This window comes from Pteropus vampyrus, unplaced genomic scaffold, assembly GCF_000151845.1.
Source record: "Pteropus vampyrus isolate Shadow unplaced genomic scaffold, Pvam_2.0 Scaffold177, whole genome shotgun sequence".
Lineage (NCBI taxonomy): Eukaryota > Metazoa > Chordata > Mammalia > Chiroptera > Pteropodidae > Pteropus > Pteropus vampyrus.
Genome location: NW_011888958.1, coordinates 2,506,775 through 2,522,558, shown reverse-complemented (window position 1 = coordinate 2,522,558; position 15,784 = coordinate 2,506,775). Strand labels below are relative to the sequence as shown.

The 15,784-nt window shown below is 40.0% G+C and overlaps 1 protein-coding gene and 1 pseudogene across 5 annotated transcripts in view; one reads left to right on the top strand and one right to left on the bottom strand.

Annotated features, from left to right (window-relative positions):
* The window catches only part of ZFYVE1 (zinc finger FYVE-type containing 1), a 45,923-nt gene that overhangs the window by 17,318 nt on the left and 12,821 nt on the right, over positions 1–15,784 (bottom strand). For 3 of the 5 annotated variants that reach the window (XM_011370914.2, XM_011370915.2, XM_023537022.1), the window contains exons 3-4: positions 8,722–9,226; positions 4,259–4,473 (exon numbers count right to left, since the gene is read on the bottom strand). In XM_011370914.2, coding sequence (XP_011369216.1) covers positions 4,259–4,473; positions 8,722–9,226 — 720 coding nt within the window. Of the gene's footprint in view, positions 1–4,258; positions 4,474–5,820; positions 5,968–6,445; positions 7,243–8,721; positions 9,227–15,784 lie in introns of those variants that run through there. The other 2 variants (XM_023537023.1, XM_023537024.1) reach the window with 2 other exon arrangements.
* Positions 7,190–7,308, top strand: LOC111746122 (annotated as a pseudogene).

Here is a 15,784-nt window from a genome sequence, read left to right as displayed (position 1 = left end):
TAATTTGAAGTAGATGAATTAAAACAACAACCAAAAAAGGACAAAAACAATTTTTTCAAGGATTTGAGTAAGTTGTAAGAACCCCACAATTCCCTGGGGAGAGCCTAAAAAATAATTCTTAGACAACTCCTTCCCATGGACAGAAGCAGTGGGCCCCACACCTCAGTACAGCACAGCCCCTACCTCAGAGAATAGAAAATACTGGGTCCAGGTGAAACCCTGAGGACACCAGTTACCGAGAATCATCAGAACTCCAGTTGACCAGGCTCAATTTAATCACAGAAAGCTTCATGGTTCCTATCACCTCATAAGAATACAGTACAACTATTTTTCTCAAAAGTGCCTAACAAACTGGCCTGGAGTAGGCCATCCAAGACTCCTGAGGGTGAAATCTCTGCACTAATTACTACTTACAGCACTCAGTGTTCCTGATGGTCTTACTCAAACATTAACCCAGCCATTGGCCTAGTCATCAAAATTCATACTGATCAGATTTATAGCCCTTTATATAACATAGTAGGGATTCGGCTTCTTTGGAGAATGTTTGCAATAGGTGGGTGTCATCTTCACTTTTAAGTCCTCTGAGTCATGACAAAGCCAGTAGCCAGTACATTTAAATATGCTTTAATCTCAAATTCTAATTAGAAGTAATGTATTTCATGAATTATTCAAATATAATCATTTTTCATAGTTTTTCCCTTAATATTCACAATAGTTAACACTTGTTGAGCATTTACCATATACTAAGTACTTTGTTTCTTAAAGTATGTTGTTTCTATTTAATCTCCACCTCAAATTCATTAGGAACATTCTATCAGTACCCCTGTTGTACAGATGAGAAAAAAGTTTGAAGGAGTCCTGGGAAAGGCAATGGTTGTTGTCTATCTTGTACTCCATTATATTTCCAGCACCTCAAACTCTACCTGGCACATCATGCACTCATTTATCTGTTCAATGAATGAATGAACGAACAAATTTCCCAAAACCAAGCAGATGGTAAGCAGAACTGGGATTCCAACACAAATCTGTCTGACTCCAAAGCCCAAGCTTTTAACCAACCACTGCCTTAGTCCATTCAGGCTGCTATAACAAAATACCACAGAAACTGGGTGGCTTAACAGAAATTTATTTCTCACAGTTCTGGAGGCTGGAAGTCCAAGATCTGGGCGCCAGCATGGTCAGGCTCTGGTGAGAACCCGCTTTCTGGTTCACAGATGGGGACTTCTCACTGTGTCCTCACGTGGCCAAAGGAGCTAGGGAGCTCTCTGGGGCTTCTCTCATAAGGGCATTAATCTCATTCATGAGGGCTCCACTCAATTATCTCCAAAGTCTTCCCTAAAACCATGTAACTGGGCATTAGGATTTCAACCTATGAATTTTGAGGGGACAAAAACTTCTGGCCTATAGCAACCACTATGTAAAAACCACAAATGTGTTTTGGGGAGTAACTTTTCATTTTGATATATAATTTCAAACTAATAGAAACGTTGCAAGAATAGTACAAGGAACGCCCATACACAATTTACCCAGATTCACTAATTGTTTATATTGTGCCCCACTGCAAACCTTTTAAACTCAATGGATTAAGCAAAGCAACATGTGCCCAAAATTTGTTCCTGTGTAAACTAGGGCCTGCCTGGCTTTACGGGAACCCCCTTTTCTTACCCCTTCCGGTCTCAGTCTCTATCCCTTAACCCTCCAGGCATCCTCAAATCCCTAGCTCCAATCCTCCTGTCAACATTTCCTTGTCCTTTCTCCAGCAAGGACTACCTGCAAGGACTGCTCCAAAAGCCCTCCTTTCTTGTGCCTCTGTCCTAAGCCTGCAGCCATTACAACACAGAGGTGTGCACAAAAAGTAAGCAGTATTCACAGGGATCGATTTGATGAATTTATTACAAAGTAAGGTAAAATAAAGAATACAGTGAAAATAAAAGATTGTGTTGAAATAAAATCATTGAAATACTAAAATAAGCAAAATAGAAAAAAGTCACTAAATAAGCAAAAATGTTTAAAATCAGATGCTGTATCCAACTATGTGAAATGATAGATATGTGATATTTACTGTTTATGTATATATACATACACATACCCTTTATCATAATCTTCTACTTCAACAAAATATAACCTAGAAAAATAATTCCAGATATAGAAAGAGCTTTATGATATTTAGTTGTTATTTATATCATAAATATAAATATTTATGTTAGGTGTTATTTACAGTAAAGAAAATTTACTAATAATCTCTTGTCCAATACTTGTTATTTGTTATTTTGATGTATCCAGACAATGAAATATTGTACAACTATCAAAATAACTTAGAAAAACCTTCTAATAATATAATAAAATGTTTATGATATTACACAGGGAAAAGATTACAAATTTACATCTATAATATGAAAAAGTATATATATTTTTAATGCACAGAACACATTCTGTAAGGGCAGTGTTAACAGTGGCTATTATGGGTGGTCTTTGTTTCCATCATTATACTCTTCTGTGTAGCCAACATTTTCTACACTTACGTAAGCCAGAGGATATGAATTTAGACAAATGCAACATAAATAGATCATCAGACAAACTTCTAAAATTAGAATTCTTATTCCCATAAAGATATCAACAACTTCTAAATTTCTTTTGGGAAAACTCTTCCCAGCTATCACTAGGCCCAGGGAATGCTTTGACCAATGCATGTGTGATAAGACATCAAAATTTCATTGAGATTACCTGATCAATTCTAAAATGGCAATTTTCAATAATCAGTAATATCTCAAGTCACGGTTTTCAATTATACCATCTGTTCCCAGTACTGCCACTGTTCCAGTGATTTTTTTGGTCTGTTGATGGCTATAAAAATGTAGAATTGGTAGAGTAGCTGTACCATTGTAGGAGTGAGCTGATGATATCTAGTACAGCAGTGATTGCCACCTACATAGATACCTGTGAGGCTTAAATGAAGATGCTGTTTGATAAAGAAAGAACAACAGATTAATCAATCCTAGAGGGCCTCAAATGGGTTACACAGTGCCTGTCACAGTTGAAGGGCTCACAGCCGACCTAGGTGGCAGTGCCTCTGTTACAAAGAAGCAAGTGCCATCTATTATCAGGACAGGGGAAACTGGAACAACAAGGTGCTTTGTAACGGGATTTTGGTGTATTATCAAAACAATACACTGATACCACTGTTGGGATACACAAGATTGTAACAGAGGAAGACACAATGCTTAGAGAGGTTTCCCAAAAGGTAGGCCACACATCAATGGTGTATACAAGATGAATTTTAGGTGGCACACAACATGATTTTGGTGATACACTGAATAACATCAAATTCCACAGCAGAAATTAGTCTCCTTTCAATTCTTTTTCAAAATTTCAGATTCTGTTAAGAGGAAAGTCTCACTTAGGTAATCCTGTATCTTTAGCATCTCCTGAACACTTGCTGCTAATCTCCCTTTTAAATAGAGAAAAAACAAGTCCCAGTCTCAGAGCTTTCCATGAGCAACAGTCTCTAGTGAGGAAATAATATAGTATTTTATTTGTTGAGAGGCAAGAGTCTTCCTGGTTATGAGAAGGAGCTCTAGAGTAAACAACCAGGGTTTACGCCTGTTGCCACTTAGGAACTATGTGAAATAACTTCATCTCTCTATGCCTTGGTTTCCTCATCTGCAAAATAAGGATGGTAATAGTACTTAGCTCACAGAGTTGATATAAAGATTAAATGAACGAATCCATATATGGTCCTCTGAACTTTGGTACCTAATAAACAGCAATTATTGTTATTGTGTATCTGTTTTTATTTTTTGTCTTGGCAAAATTTCTGCCTGTGATACTAGTTTTCCATTCATAGTGATTATAAAATGTTGCCTTCTGGAATAAATTAATTTAGGTTAAAAAAAAAAAAAAAGGCAGAGTTCATATGAAGAAAAAGCACCAAGGCTGTCCAGATAACTGAGCCTCAACACAAGGTCAGCCACACCACTCAGAAATGAATGCTTTTTCCTATTCCCTAAAAGCCTAGTTTTTCTCTAAGATGAAGACCTGTCACTTTTTAACTATCAGCCAAGATTCCTCTGTACTTGTGGCTCCTAGCAAGATGAGATCATTTGACAGGTGCAAACTGCATTCATGTGCTTCTTTTTCTTATAACCTCTTTCCAGGCCAGGTTTCCAATCACCAGCACCAAACTAAAGCTGGAGAACTGAGTGTTCTCACCACCCACTGGTACCTCCATGAGAAGCACTAGGGGCAGGAGCCAACTGACCTTCAGGGCTTTGAAGATGACTCCTGGGTGCCGGGGAGAACGGGTGGTATTGTTCTCTAGCTGCTGCTCCAAAGCACGCCGAAGCCCAGAGAAGTCTGTGGGAGGGTTGTAAGTCCTTGTTCCCTTGTAGTGAATGGAACTGAAAGCTTCAGGGAAGCGACCCAGCTTCCGGAACCGGTCCTGGATGAGCTTCTCTGGCACCTCTGATGGGTGATCTGGACAAGCAGAAACAGGTACATGAACAGTAACTTTCCTTTAAAAACAAAAAGTCACCTATCTTTCATTATGAAAGTAATACACAGTCTGATTCCATATAAAAGACATAAACAAGTGAAACCATCTATGCTGTTAGAACTCAGGTTACTCTTGCCTAGAAGAGAGCCTGAGAAGAGCTTCGATGAAGGGTGCTGGTGTGTCATGATCTGGTCCTGATTTCACGGGTACATTCAGATTATGAAAATTCATCACGTTTTACATTTTTGATATAATGTGCACTTTTCTGTATGTGCGTTATACTTCAAGGAAGAGTTTTTTAATCTGTTCATAAAAAATTCAAAATACAAAGAGAAAAATGTCCTCTGCTCCCTCCTACTTCCCAAAAGTAACTAAAATTCAATGTCTACCTTTTCACTTTTTTTCTACACTTACCAATATGTATATGCAACTGCTTTTATCATTTAATAACTACTGTAAGTATCTGTCCTTATCATGATATACTGAGAAGTTCCTTATTCTTTTTAACAGCTAAATAGTCTTCCATCCTGTGGACATATTTAACCACTAAACTACTAACAACACTTAAAATAAATAGCTACTTTGAAAATGCTGGTCTTATATTGGTGAAGCCGTGAAGTAACTGCTAATGTATGAGAGTACGAACCTCCCCATAGTTTCACCAAAAATTATCTAGAAATTTGGGGACTGGTAGTACAAATGGATTCAATAAAAGTTTTGGAGGTAAAAGCTGCAAGAATTTTTTAAATTTCTGTTAATTTTTAACAACAAAAAAAATCACTTCTATTAACACTGGAGATATGGCTTTAGCTCAAATTTAAAAGTCAAGTCATCAAAGAGAAGTAACCAAAATTCTGCAGTTAATCCCTAAACCTATTTCCTCCTAAACTCTTCCTGTGGCTGTAAGTTTTGAAGGAAAGAGCAGGCAGTATCCCCGTGGTCAGCGGAGCCTTACCAACTTCACTTGCCCCCAAAACCACATCTCACAGCTTGTCCTTAGATATATAATCACTGTTCCCAAACAATTATGGGAGCTTGGTTCTGCTCATTTGTAAAGCAGAGATAATTCCTTTGCCTACTAACTACCACCTAGAAACCCTCTATCCAGAAATGGAACATGATCAAACAAAATCAGAAAGTCTATAAGATAGGAAAAATTTAATTATCAATTTGCCCACAATTCTGACACCGGTCCTTCTACCCTGCATAAACTCTGGCTGCCTCAATTCCATCTCAAGGTTTCAAGCAGCGGCAGTGAGTGGTATTCCAGAAACATCTGGATTTATAAGTTAGAAGACCTTGTTTTGAATCCCAAGTTTGCAACTTACTAGCTGGAACCTTCTTGGTTACATAACTTAAGCTCTCTCAGTTCAGTTTCTTCATCTGTAAAATGGGCTGCTATTGACTCAGCTGAATAACAAAGATATAGTAAGTTAGCATATTATTTAAAAAAAAAATCTAGCATAGTGCACAGCACAAAGACAGACAGAAAGAAAGAGAAAGAAAGAAAGAAAGAAAGAAAGAGAAAAGAAAGAAAGAAAGAAAAAGAAAGAAAGAAAGAAAGAAAGAAAGAAAGAAAGAAAGAAAGAAAGAAAGAAAGAAAGAAAGAAAGAAAGAAGGAAGAAGAAAGAGATAAAGAAAAGTTATTTTTTAAGAGCTGGTTATTTTAAAACCCTTTACTGGAAAGTAAACCTTCCCCTCAATCAAGCTGTAAAGATCCAAAGTGGCATGAAAATGCTGACCCCAGGAGGCATCCTAACGTCAGCATTTCCAACCTCCTCTCCTTACCTTGCAGTCACTTGCTATGAGTTTCTTCTTCCATTCTGAAACATTTACATGTCTCGTCTTTCCACTAGACCCAGGTCCTTCAGATTCTAACTCCTTAAGATGGCCCCAGTCTGTCCACTTCTTTCCTACTGCCACTGCCCTGGTTCAGCCCCCATCACTTCTCACCTACAACCTTGATACCTCCTGCTGGTCTCCTTGCCTCCAGGCATGTAACAGGCTGCCTCCAGTTCAGCCTGCCACAGGCTGCTAGGGGATCCTTTGAAAACAGAGATCTGAACATCTAACTCTCTGCTTAAAATCCTTTAGGAGGTGCTGTCTGTCATACTTGAAGACTGAGTCAAAGCCATCCACACTCAGATTACAGAGTATCTCCACCATTCCTCCTTGTATAATCTATGCTTCAGACACACTGAGCCTCTTCATTTATTCATCCAGCAAACATCTGATGAGAGCCTACTGTGTTAAGCACTCAGCAAAGCTTTTTAGATACAGCAATAAATAAGATAGGCAAGGTTCCTGACTCTGTGGAGCTGCCATTCTAATGGGAAAAAAAGAAAATCAAGTAAGCCAACATACAGGATGATTTCAGATGGCAACAGGTGCTCTGACGCAAATGAACAGGGTGATGCAATAAGAGCACAACCAGTAGAATGGAGGAAGGACAACTTTACACGAGACGGTTGGCAAAGGCTCCAAGGAGATGAGAGTTGAGTTGAAACTGAAAAAAAGTATGGCTTGCTGGGAGCAGAGTTTCCCAGATAAAAAGAACAGCATAGGCAAAGGTGGGAACAGAGAAAAGGCTGGTATGGCTACCAGAGTAGGCGTGCAAGCGTGCACACACATGAAGCGGGGAGAGCATTTAATGAGCAGGGGGAGGGAATGGAGGAGGATAACAGGAGAAAGAGTTCAGTCTACGGCCATGCCACCCTGAACAAGCCCAATCCCGCCTGATCTCGGAAGCTAAGCAGGATTGGGCCTGGTTAGTACTTGGATGGGAGACCACCTAGGAAGACCAGGTGCTGTAGGCGTGAAAAATAAAAAATAAGAGATTGTAAGCTGACAAGGTCCTTGCAATCTGAGGTCAACCAAGGGTTGCCTCACCTAAAAAAAAAAAAAGTTCAGAGATGAAGGCAGGAGTTAGCCTGAGGACACCATAATTTGGAGTCTGGATTTTATTTTGATATAGTGGGAAGCCACTGATAGGTTGCAAGCAGGAGTATGACATGATCTAAATTATAAATTAAGCTTTTAAAAAGATCTCTCTGGATGCTGTGTGGGGGTGCACTGAAAGGGGCTAGAATGGAATCTGGGAAGCTATAGCAGAACTAGCTGCAGTTCCCTGGACACAACTTGCTCCTTCGAACCACTAGGGGTTTGCTCCTCGTACAGCATCCCTACCCCCTCCTCTACCTAGCCAACTCTCTAGAGTTCAAAGGTCACCTCTTTGTGTTCTAGTTCCCATTTAATGTGTCCCTCTTCTGTACTCCCACAGCTCCAGCACCTACATTTACTACAGAACACCTGCAGTCTCCTCAGCTAGACTATGATTTATTTGAAGGTAGGAAGTGTTTTGGTTTTTTTTTTTTTTTTGCAGTTCGGTGCCCTAGGGCTCAGCACATGACATTGTGCATGGAATAAACAGGTAAATAGTGTAACTGCGTTAGGAGCCAACACTATTGTCTCCACCTGCATCCAATTATTGTTGCTGCACCTGCTCCCTCATCCTCTCTCTCAGGTGATGCTCTTGCTTCCTATGATCTTTCCTCTATGAAAATAGAAACAATAAGACAACTTCCACACACACACACACCTCACACCTACCTACTTACCTGCTGCTGTGTCCGTATACTCTACCTTCTCTCCCATTGTTATAAATGAACTGTCCATGCTCCTAAGGCCACCCCTTCCTCTTGTGTATTACTCCAATGCTCCGGCTCTCTCTTACATCTGCACTGTTCCCTTTCCAGTGACTCATTCCCATCAGCACGCAAATGTCTGCGCATACCTCACATCTTAAATTTTAAAAAGGGAAAATTCCTTGAAATCCCACATCAGCCTCCAGCTATCATTTCATCTGTCTGCTTCCCTTCACAGTAAAACTCTTTGAAAGAGTTGAATATACTCATTACCTTCACTCTTCTTCTATTCTCTCTCAATCCCACTCTGATTAGGCTTTCACGCCCACCATCCCTGGGAAAGAGGTCTTATGCAAATCACCAGGACCTCTATTTTGCCAAAGCCATTCGGCAATTCTCAATCCTCGCTCTGACCATAAACAGATTTTGGCATGGTTGGTTCATTCCATCCTTCTGGAAACACTTCCTTATGTCTTCTCAAGCAGATATAAGGTTGCAGTAGCAACCACCACATTGCTACTGCAGCCCAATGGCTGCCCTGTACAGAGAAAAGTCAATCTGTGACAAAGTACCCCATCTACTCACCAGAGCCCAGTAGCTGAGTGTGCACAGTCTCATGGAAAATGATAACAGCAGGGCCCAGGGTGGACAAGGGGACATCCAGACCACAGCGGGCAGTGGTAGCCTTGAGCTCCTTGGTGAAGTGCTTCAGATATGCTTCTGAGGCATCCCCAAGGAACTTGAAGAGGTCATTATGCAGCCGGTCTGCATGAGTTCGATAGATGACGAGGTCTGAGATGGCCAGGACCTTAAGCAGCAGCCGTGTTCTCTGGCTTAGATTCACCGTAGCCCCCAAGAGCCCTTCCGTGTCTATTACTGCTACTTTGTGGACTGGGTCATATGCTGCCCACACTCCCACAGTGCAGGACTCCTGGGCAGGGGAGGTTTTGAAGACCTCACGGCCATAAAAGAAAGTGTGATTGAGGGTATGAGACTTTCCATCACCGGTATTTCCAAAAATAGAAACCACCTTCAGGTGCTGATCAGGTTTGCAGTCCAACTTCCTAATAAAGTCTTCTTCATTCGTTACCTTAAAAAAAAAAAAAAGACAATGAAATAGAGAAATGGCAAAATAGCTAGACACATGTGCAAGAAGAACAAGTGCTTCCCAGAGTCAAGGTCCTTGACTGACTTGCCAAGGGAGCAAGGGAAAGAAGCCCCAGGATAACAGCCTCACACCCAGTCCTTTCCCTAGCAAACAGCTAACAGGAATTTTCAAAGCCTCAGACAGTATAAGAACTTAGTGGTCATGAAAGAGCTAAAATTATAAAATTCTCAGAAGACACAGGAGCAAATCTTTCTGACTTTGGATTATGTAGTGATTGTTTAGATATGACACCAAAGGCACACAACAAAAAATAGATAAAATGGACTTCATCAAAACTGAAAACTTTCGTTTTGTAAATGATACCATCGAGACAGTGAAGACAACCCAAAGAATGGGAGAACATATTTGTAAATCATACATTTGATAAGGGACTAGTGTCCAGGGTATATAAAGAACTCAACAAAGAAAAAAAATAACCTAATTAAATATTTTAAAGAAACGACCTCAATTTTAAGCAAAAAAAAAAAAAAAAAAAAAAATTTTTTGGCATAGACATTTCTCCAAAGATGATATGCAAATGGCCATTAAGCACATGAAATCACACGCAACATCATTAGTCATTGGGAAATGCAAATCAAAACCACAATGAGATATCACTTCACACCCATTAGGATGGCTATGATCAAAAAATAATAACAAGCATTGGTAAGGATGTAGAGAAACTGCAATGCTCACATACTGCTGGTAGGAACATAAAACAGCACTGCCACTTTAGAAAACAGTGTGGCAATTTCTCAAAAAGTTAAACATAGGGTTACCATATGTCTCAGTAATTCTACTCCTAGGTATGTACCCAAGAAAACTGAAAACATATGTCCACACAAAACCTAAACATGAATGTTCATAGCACCATTATTCATAATAACCAAAAAGTGGAAGCCACCCATATGTCCACCAACTGATGAATGGATATATAAAATGTGGTATAGCCACACAATGTAATATTATTCAGCCATAAAAAGGAATAAAGTACTAACACATGCTACAACGTGGACAAACTTTGAAAACATTGTGCTAAGTTAAAGAGGCCAGACAAAAAGTGTTACACATTCTATGATTCCATTTATACGAAACATTCCACTCTAGGCAAATTCACAGAGACAGAAAGTATATTAGTGGTTGCCAGAGGTTGAGGGAAGAGGGGACTAGGGAGTTACTGCTAATGGATACGGGGTTTCTATTGGGGTGATGAAAATGCTCTGAAGTTAGACAGTGGTAAGGGTTGTACGACTTCACGAATATACTAAAAACACTTTAATTTGTACACTTTAAAAGGGTGAAATATATGGTATGTGAATTACTTCTCAATCAAGCTGTTATTTAAAAAAAAACACTGGTCAAACTTCATCCCTCCATAATTTCTGTTTACAGTTTAAAGAACACTGCAGTTCTTATTAAGAGTAAGGCCGAGAAGGAAGAGACCTAGTGCCAGTGAGATACCAGACTGGAGCTCCAGAAAGAGGCTCAGGGCCAATACTCTCAGAACGCAGAACCCCAGGATCAAAGCTACTAATCCAAACAGGTAATGTTTTATTCCAGCTAAAGGAATGATGAACCTTTACAGCAAGTATCCTCCAGCCATAAGAGAAAAAACACCTTCCTGATATTTAAGAGTGTGCTGGTTTGATAGAGAAATGTAAACAGACCACAGGTGTGATAATATAGGCCCTCATTTCCCATAATCAAGATGTTAAACCAGTCATTATCTACTAATAGCATCACTATTGTTACATCATTAGGAGCCTTAATGCTAGATAATTCTAACAACTTACTGAATGCCCACTGCAGTGACAGTGTCCTTCGCTTTTATCTTTACATCCCCAGCACTTGGAACACAACATAGCTCAGAGGGGGAGCTCAATATCCAGTTATTGAATGAATAAAAATAAATGCCAGGCACCTTACTAGGTATTCTAATCACTTTTTTTTCACCCTGTATCTTCCACAGGGCTTAACACATGCAGCAGCATTCAACAAACTTGGTGATGAGTTCACTGATCTCCCAGACAACTGAGAGGAACAAGAAGTTACACCCCATTTGGGGGTATAACAGCCCATTTTGGAACAGTGTCACTCAGCCAGCCTGGTTCCAAGCTGCTACACTGGCCAGCAAGAGAAATAAAACAAAAGCTCCATAAACCTCTACCAGCAAGAAGTCAGGTAAGGTCAGGGTGGCTCACTCACTCTAAGAGCCATCCATCTTCTTAAACAGTCCTTGGAAAGACGACTAGGCTAGGGACTTTCATCCTTGGAAATCTACTGTCATAAATCTGTGAGCCCACAAAAAGACAACTACTATCCAGATATGTAAGAACAGGCGCCTGAAAAAGAGCACATGGGAATCTTTAGGTACAGAATTGTCTTAGTACCCACATTGATTAAGTGCCCACTAAATGATGTACATAATATTTTTGTTAACTATTTATTAAGGATGAAAATAAAACCCTCCATATCAGCATCTGGGGATATTATTTTGGCACCTGGTGTCTTGGGGTATGTTAAAGACATGTGTTCATGTGTTGGGCATATGCCTCTGAGTCCACTCTCTGCAAAGAATTCTGGGGCAAGGAGCTCAAAGCTCTAGGCTAGTTTTTCTACTGACAGCCCTAAATAATCATTGAACATGCAATGATTGCGTTTTTTCTGTGTAAAGTGAGGATATAACCATCTTTGCCTTCTTTGATTGTATAGTGATGGTTAATCACATAAATAGATAAGTGAGAAAATGCTTTGCACACAAAAAACATGCTTCATTTTTAATTCGCCTACCTTTCATATTATTTTGCTCCCTATTATACTAAATTCATCCTTACATGAGCCAGAAGGAGAGAACAGCTTAGGCCTAGGTGGTAGCAAGACTGGTTTTCAGTTAGGGGAGGAAAAGATAAGATTCCTTTCCATGAGGAAAAGAAGGGGCCAGAAGGGAACAAGGCTCCCGCCCTACTTGTTCTGCCTGTTTGCTATCAATGATCCCACTTCGCTCCATTCCTGGAGTGAAATAAGCTACCTGACTCTGAGCTGGGCCAACTGGCCACCCAACTCTACAAATAGTCCTCAGCCTTTTCAAAACAGCGAAAGCAGGAGTGACACCAAAGCCCCCCCTCCCAACTTCTGCCTCCAGTCCCCCCAACTTGCTAGACCATCTCTTGGACCTCAGACCAATCAGAAACACTGGTATTCCACTCCTGGCTTTGCCACTGTGTGGCCTTGAGGAAGTTATTTAACTACTGAAGCCTCAGGGAAACAAGATAACAGATTCTACAACCCTTAGGGATACAGAGGGGACTAAATGAGATAAAGCACATAAAGGGCATAGCACAAAGCCTGGAACACTGTAAGCACTCAATAATTACCCATTATTATTTAAAGACCAGCCAACTGGGAAAACATCCTGATACACAGCAATAGCAGCTGGGCTTGAACAAGCTTGTTGTTCAGAAGTTACTCATTCAGAGACTAAATCGGCAATGCAGTGAGATCCAAACCGACTCTACCCAAAATTATCTTGCTGCTTGCTTCTGATGACTCCTTTCTCGCTGATCAAAACAACATATTAATACTGGCTTTATAGCCGACTCTTAGTAAAGTGACCATCTAATATCATACCAATCTTTAAGAAACCAAACAGTACATCTCTCTCTCACCCAGAAAGCCTTTCACTTTGTACAGAGTTCCAAGTGGAGTTTCTAAAATGAAGTATAACTGTACTCAATGATCTCCATTGTTCCAATTTAGAATTCAGAGCAGTTTATGATAGTGAAAAGTGTCCAGCAGTCAAACTCTGACCTAAGCAAGCAACAGGATAATGAAAATCTCCCTCAAGAAATTCCTTCTTAGCCCTCAGAGAATCATACAGGAAGAATGACCATATGGGCTTTGTTCTGAGGAGGCCTGGGAAGGGAAATGCAAAAAACGAGGAAGGAACTGAAGTAAAGAGCCTTGGAAGAAGGAAAGTTCAACAAAACACAGAGTCTAGAAGTTAAACCCCAAACAACTGCAAGGAAAGTAACTCAGAAAGTAGCTCCAGTCCTTTCAGTTTTGGCCTCTCTCGATGAAAATGACCTAATTTGTACCAACTACAATCATAACAGTCCTTTGAATTTTTATAAAGGTGTTCCCTGTGGCTGAGGACAAAAATCAGCTCCTTCCCCAAATAGCAAGAGCTAAGGGAAGCTTGGTTGCTCCCATCACAATCTAATGCTTTACAATAAATCCCACCACTGAGACAACAAAGGTTATTTTACACCTCTCGTGAGATTCTAAAACTAGCCTAAGTCAATAGTCATCCCCAAAGTAAGTTTCTATAATTACTTTTCTGTGTTGACTTCTGGTTTATTTTGCTTTCATTCCATCTTTAGCTGAGTTCAGAGGAAGAGACAGAACCCAAAGAAATCAAACCAGATTCTTGTTCTTATCAGAACTGGGACCATTATCCCACAAGGAAACTATAACTTGTTATCTTCATTTAATCAATAGACATGTATTGAGCTTCATCTAGTGTCTGGCACTGACCTGATGATGTTAGACCAGCACAGATATAGAACTTAGGTAACATTTTCCTTCTTCTAGGGGAGGGAAAGGAGAAGTGGAAGGTGACAAAACTCTTCCTTAAAAAAATCCAGACCCACTTTCATCATGTTGAAAAGAACTCCAGGCAATGATTTAATAAGTCCATGGCCCAATTTTTAGGCAGGACTTTACTTAGTGTCAAACAGATCAGCAGCCAGTCTATTTTTAAAGTCCAAATGATAGGGAGGTTCCACTCCAATAGCAAATCCCTATTGCCAAAAAGTTCTAGTAAACCTGTCTCCTCAACCAGCAAGTTCAGAAAATTTCTGTTCATTGTATCCTTAGGAGTGTGTGTGTATCTTTGTTTATCCATGTGTCAACAATTTCATGTAAAAACAATTGTTTCTCAATCGAATGTTTTCTTAAGACTACTGAAGTCGAGACTGGCTTCACAAACACATTTGGTAAGGGCAAAGATCACTTTCTTCTACTTCGGGGTCCTCCAAGTGTTCCATTACCTGAGAGGTCAGGAATTCTCCTCCCATGTCTTATAACTACCCGTGGTGTTTCTGACACATGGCTTCACATACACTGCCTGCCACTTTCCTCCTACTCTAGCAGGAGAGAGAACATTTCTACGTAGAGACAATCCACACAATGAATTCTTTAAAAAGAATCATTTTTAGCTCCATGATCAGTCTCGTTGACCTAACCCAGTTCAGCTCTCCATTATATCTGAATAAAAAGCTTTCCAAAGCAAAGCCGAATTCTGAGGACAAACTGGAAATATCTAGTCATCCTCAAGATCTACATCATCCTCAAAGGACTCTTCCAAGGAGCTTCCAGATGGGAGATGCAGCTCCCCTTTTAAGTGGCACATCATACTTATATTTGGCCAACTATAAAAACAGACATAAAGTCTGGTAAAGGCTCTGAGACTCAGCAGTAAAAGCACCAGGTGAGACATAAGACAAAAGAGCTAGGTTCAAGTTCACCGCTACCTGGATCACACCAGGGGCAATTTACTCAACCCTTCCCTTGCTCAAAGTCTCCATCCTCAACACACCATGTCTATTAACATGTTCCCATTCATCCCAGTTCTGAGCTTCCCAACCAGAATGAACTCTACGCTGGCAAGGGGTCTGGTCTGTGTTTTCACCCCTGCAGCCCTAGCACAGGGCCTGACACATAATAGGAAACCAATACATATTTGTCAATAAATGAATAATCATAGCACAAATGTCCAGATGTTACATTCTCTGTGGAAGAGAACAGTGCAGTATTACCATTAATGGTTCACTCAACCAGCCTCTAACACTCACTGAACTAGAAGAGCCTTAAAGAAGCAATTTAACTTCTCTGGGCCTCAGTTTTCTCACCTATATAATAAGGATAACAACCGATCTACTTCATAGAGTTGCTGTGAGAATTAAATGAGATGTATATGGAGCACTTAGCACAGTGGTGGCATGTAGTTAAATGCTAGAGAAGTGTTGACTGTAGTTGTCCTGGTTTGCCTCTGGGCCACTGTCATCACCACCACTGCAGAATTTCATTCCATTATCCCAAGTAAAAATCCTCCTGAGGGAAGGTTTCCAATAAATGCCTCTTTAAAGAATTAGGGACAATGGGACAAGGAAGATACTTTACTCAATACTTACCACTCCCTCCCTCAGAAAGATGTATCTTTTCAATTTAGGGGAAAAAACTGTTATGAGATGGCATAATACATACATTATGCATAAGAAAGCATTAAGATTTCAAAAGAATGACATGACAGGATTCCAAGAATTATTGTTACACCAGAGACTCACTAAAGTGCTCTCCTCATAGTTTTTGTCGATCATAATAGATGACACAGCCTTATAAGGAGATTTTTTGTTTCTGAGGTAGAGATTGAGAGGAATCTGGTTTCTATACAACCTGGAATGTGATAATGGAGCCCTGCTGAAGTAACAATATAGCATATAA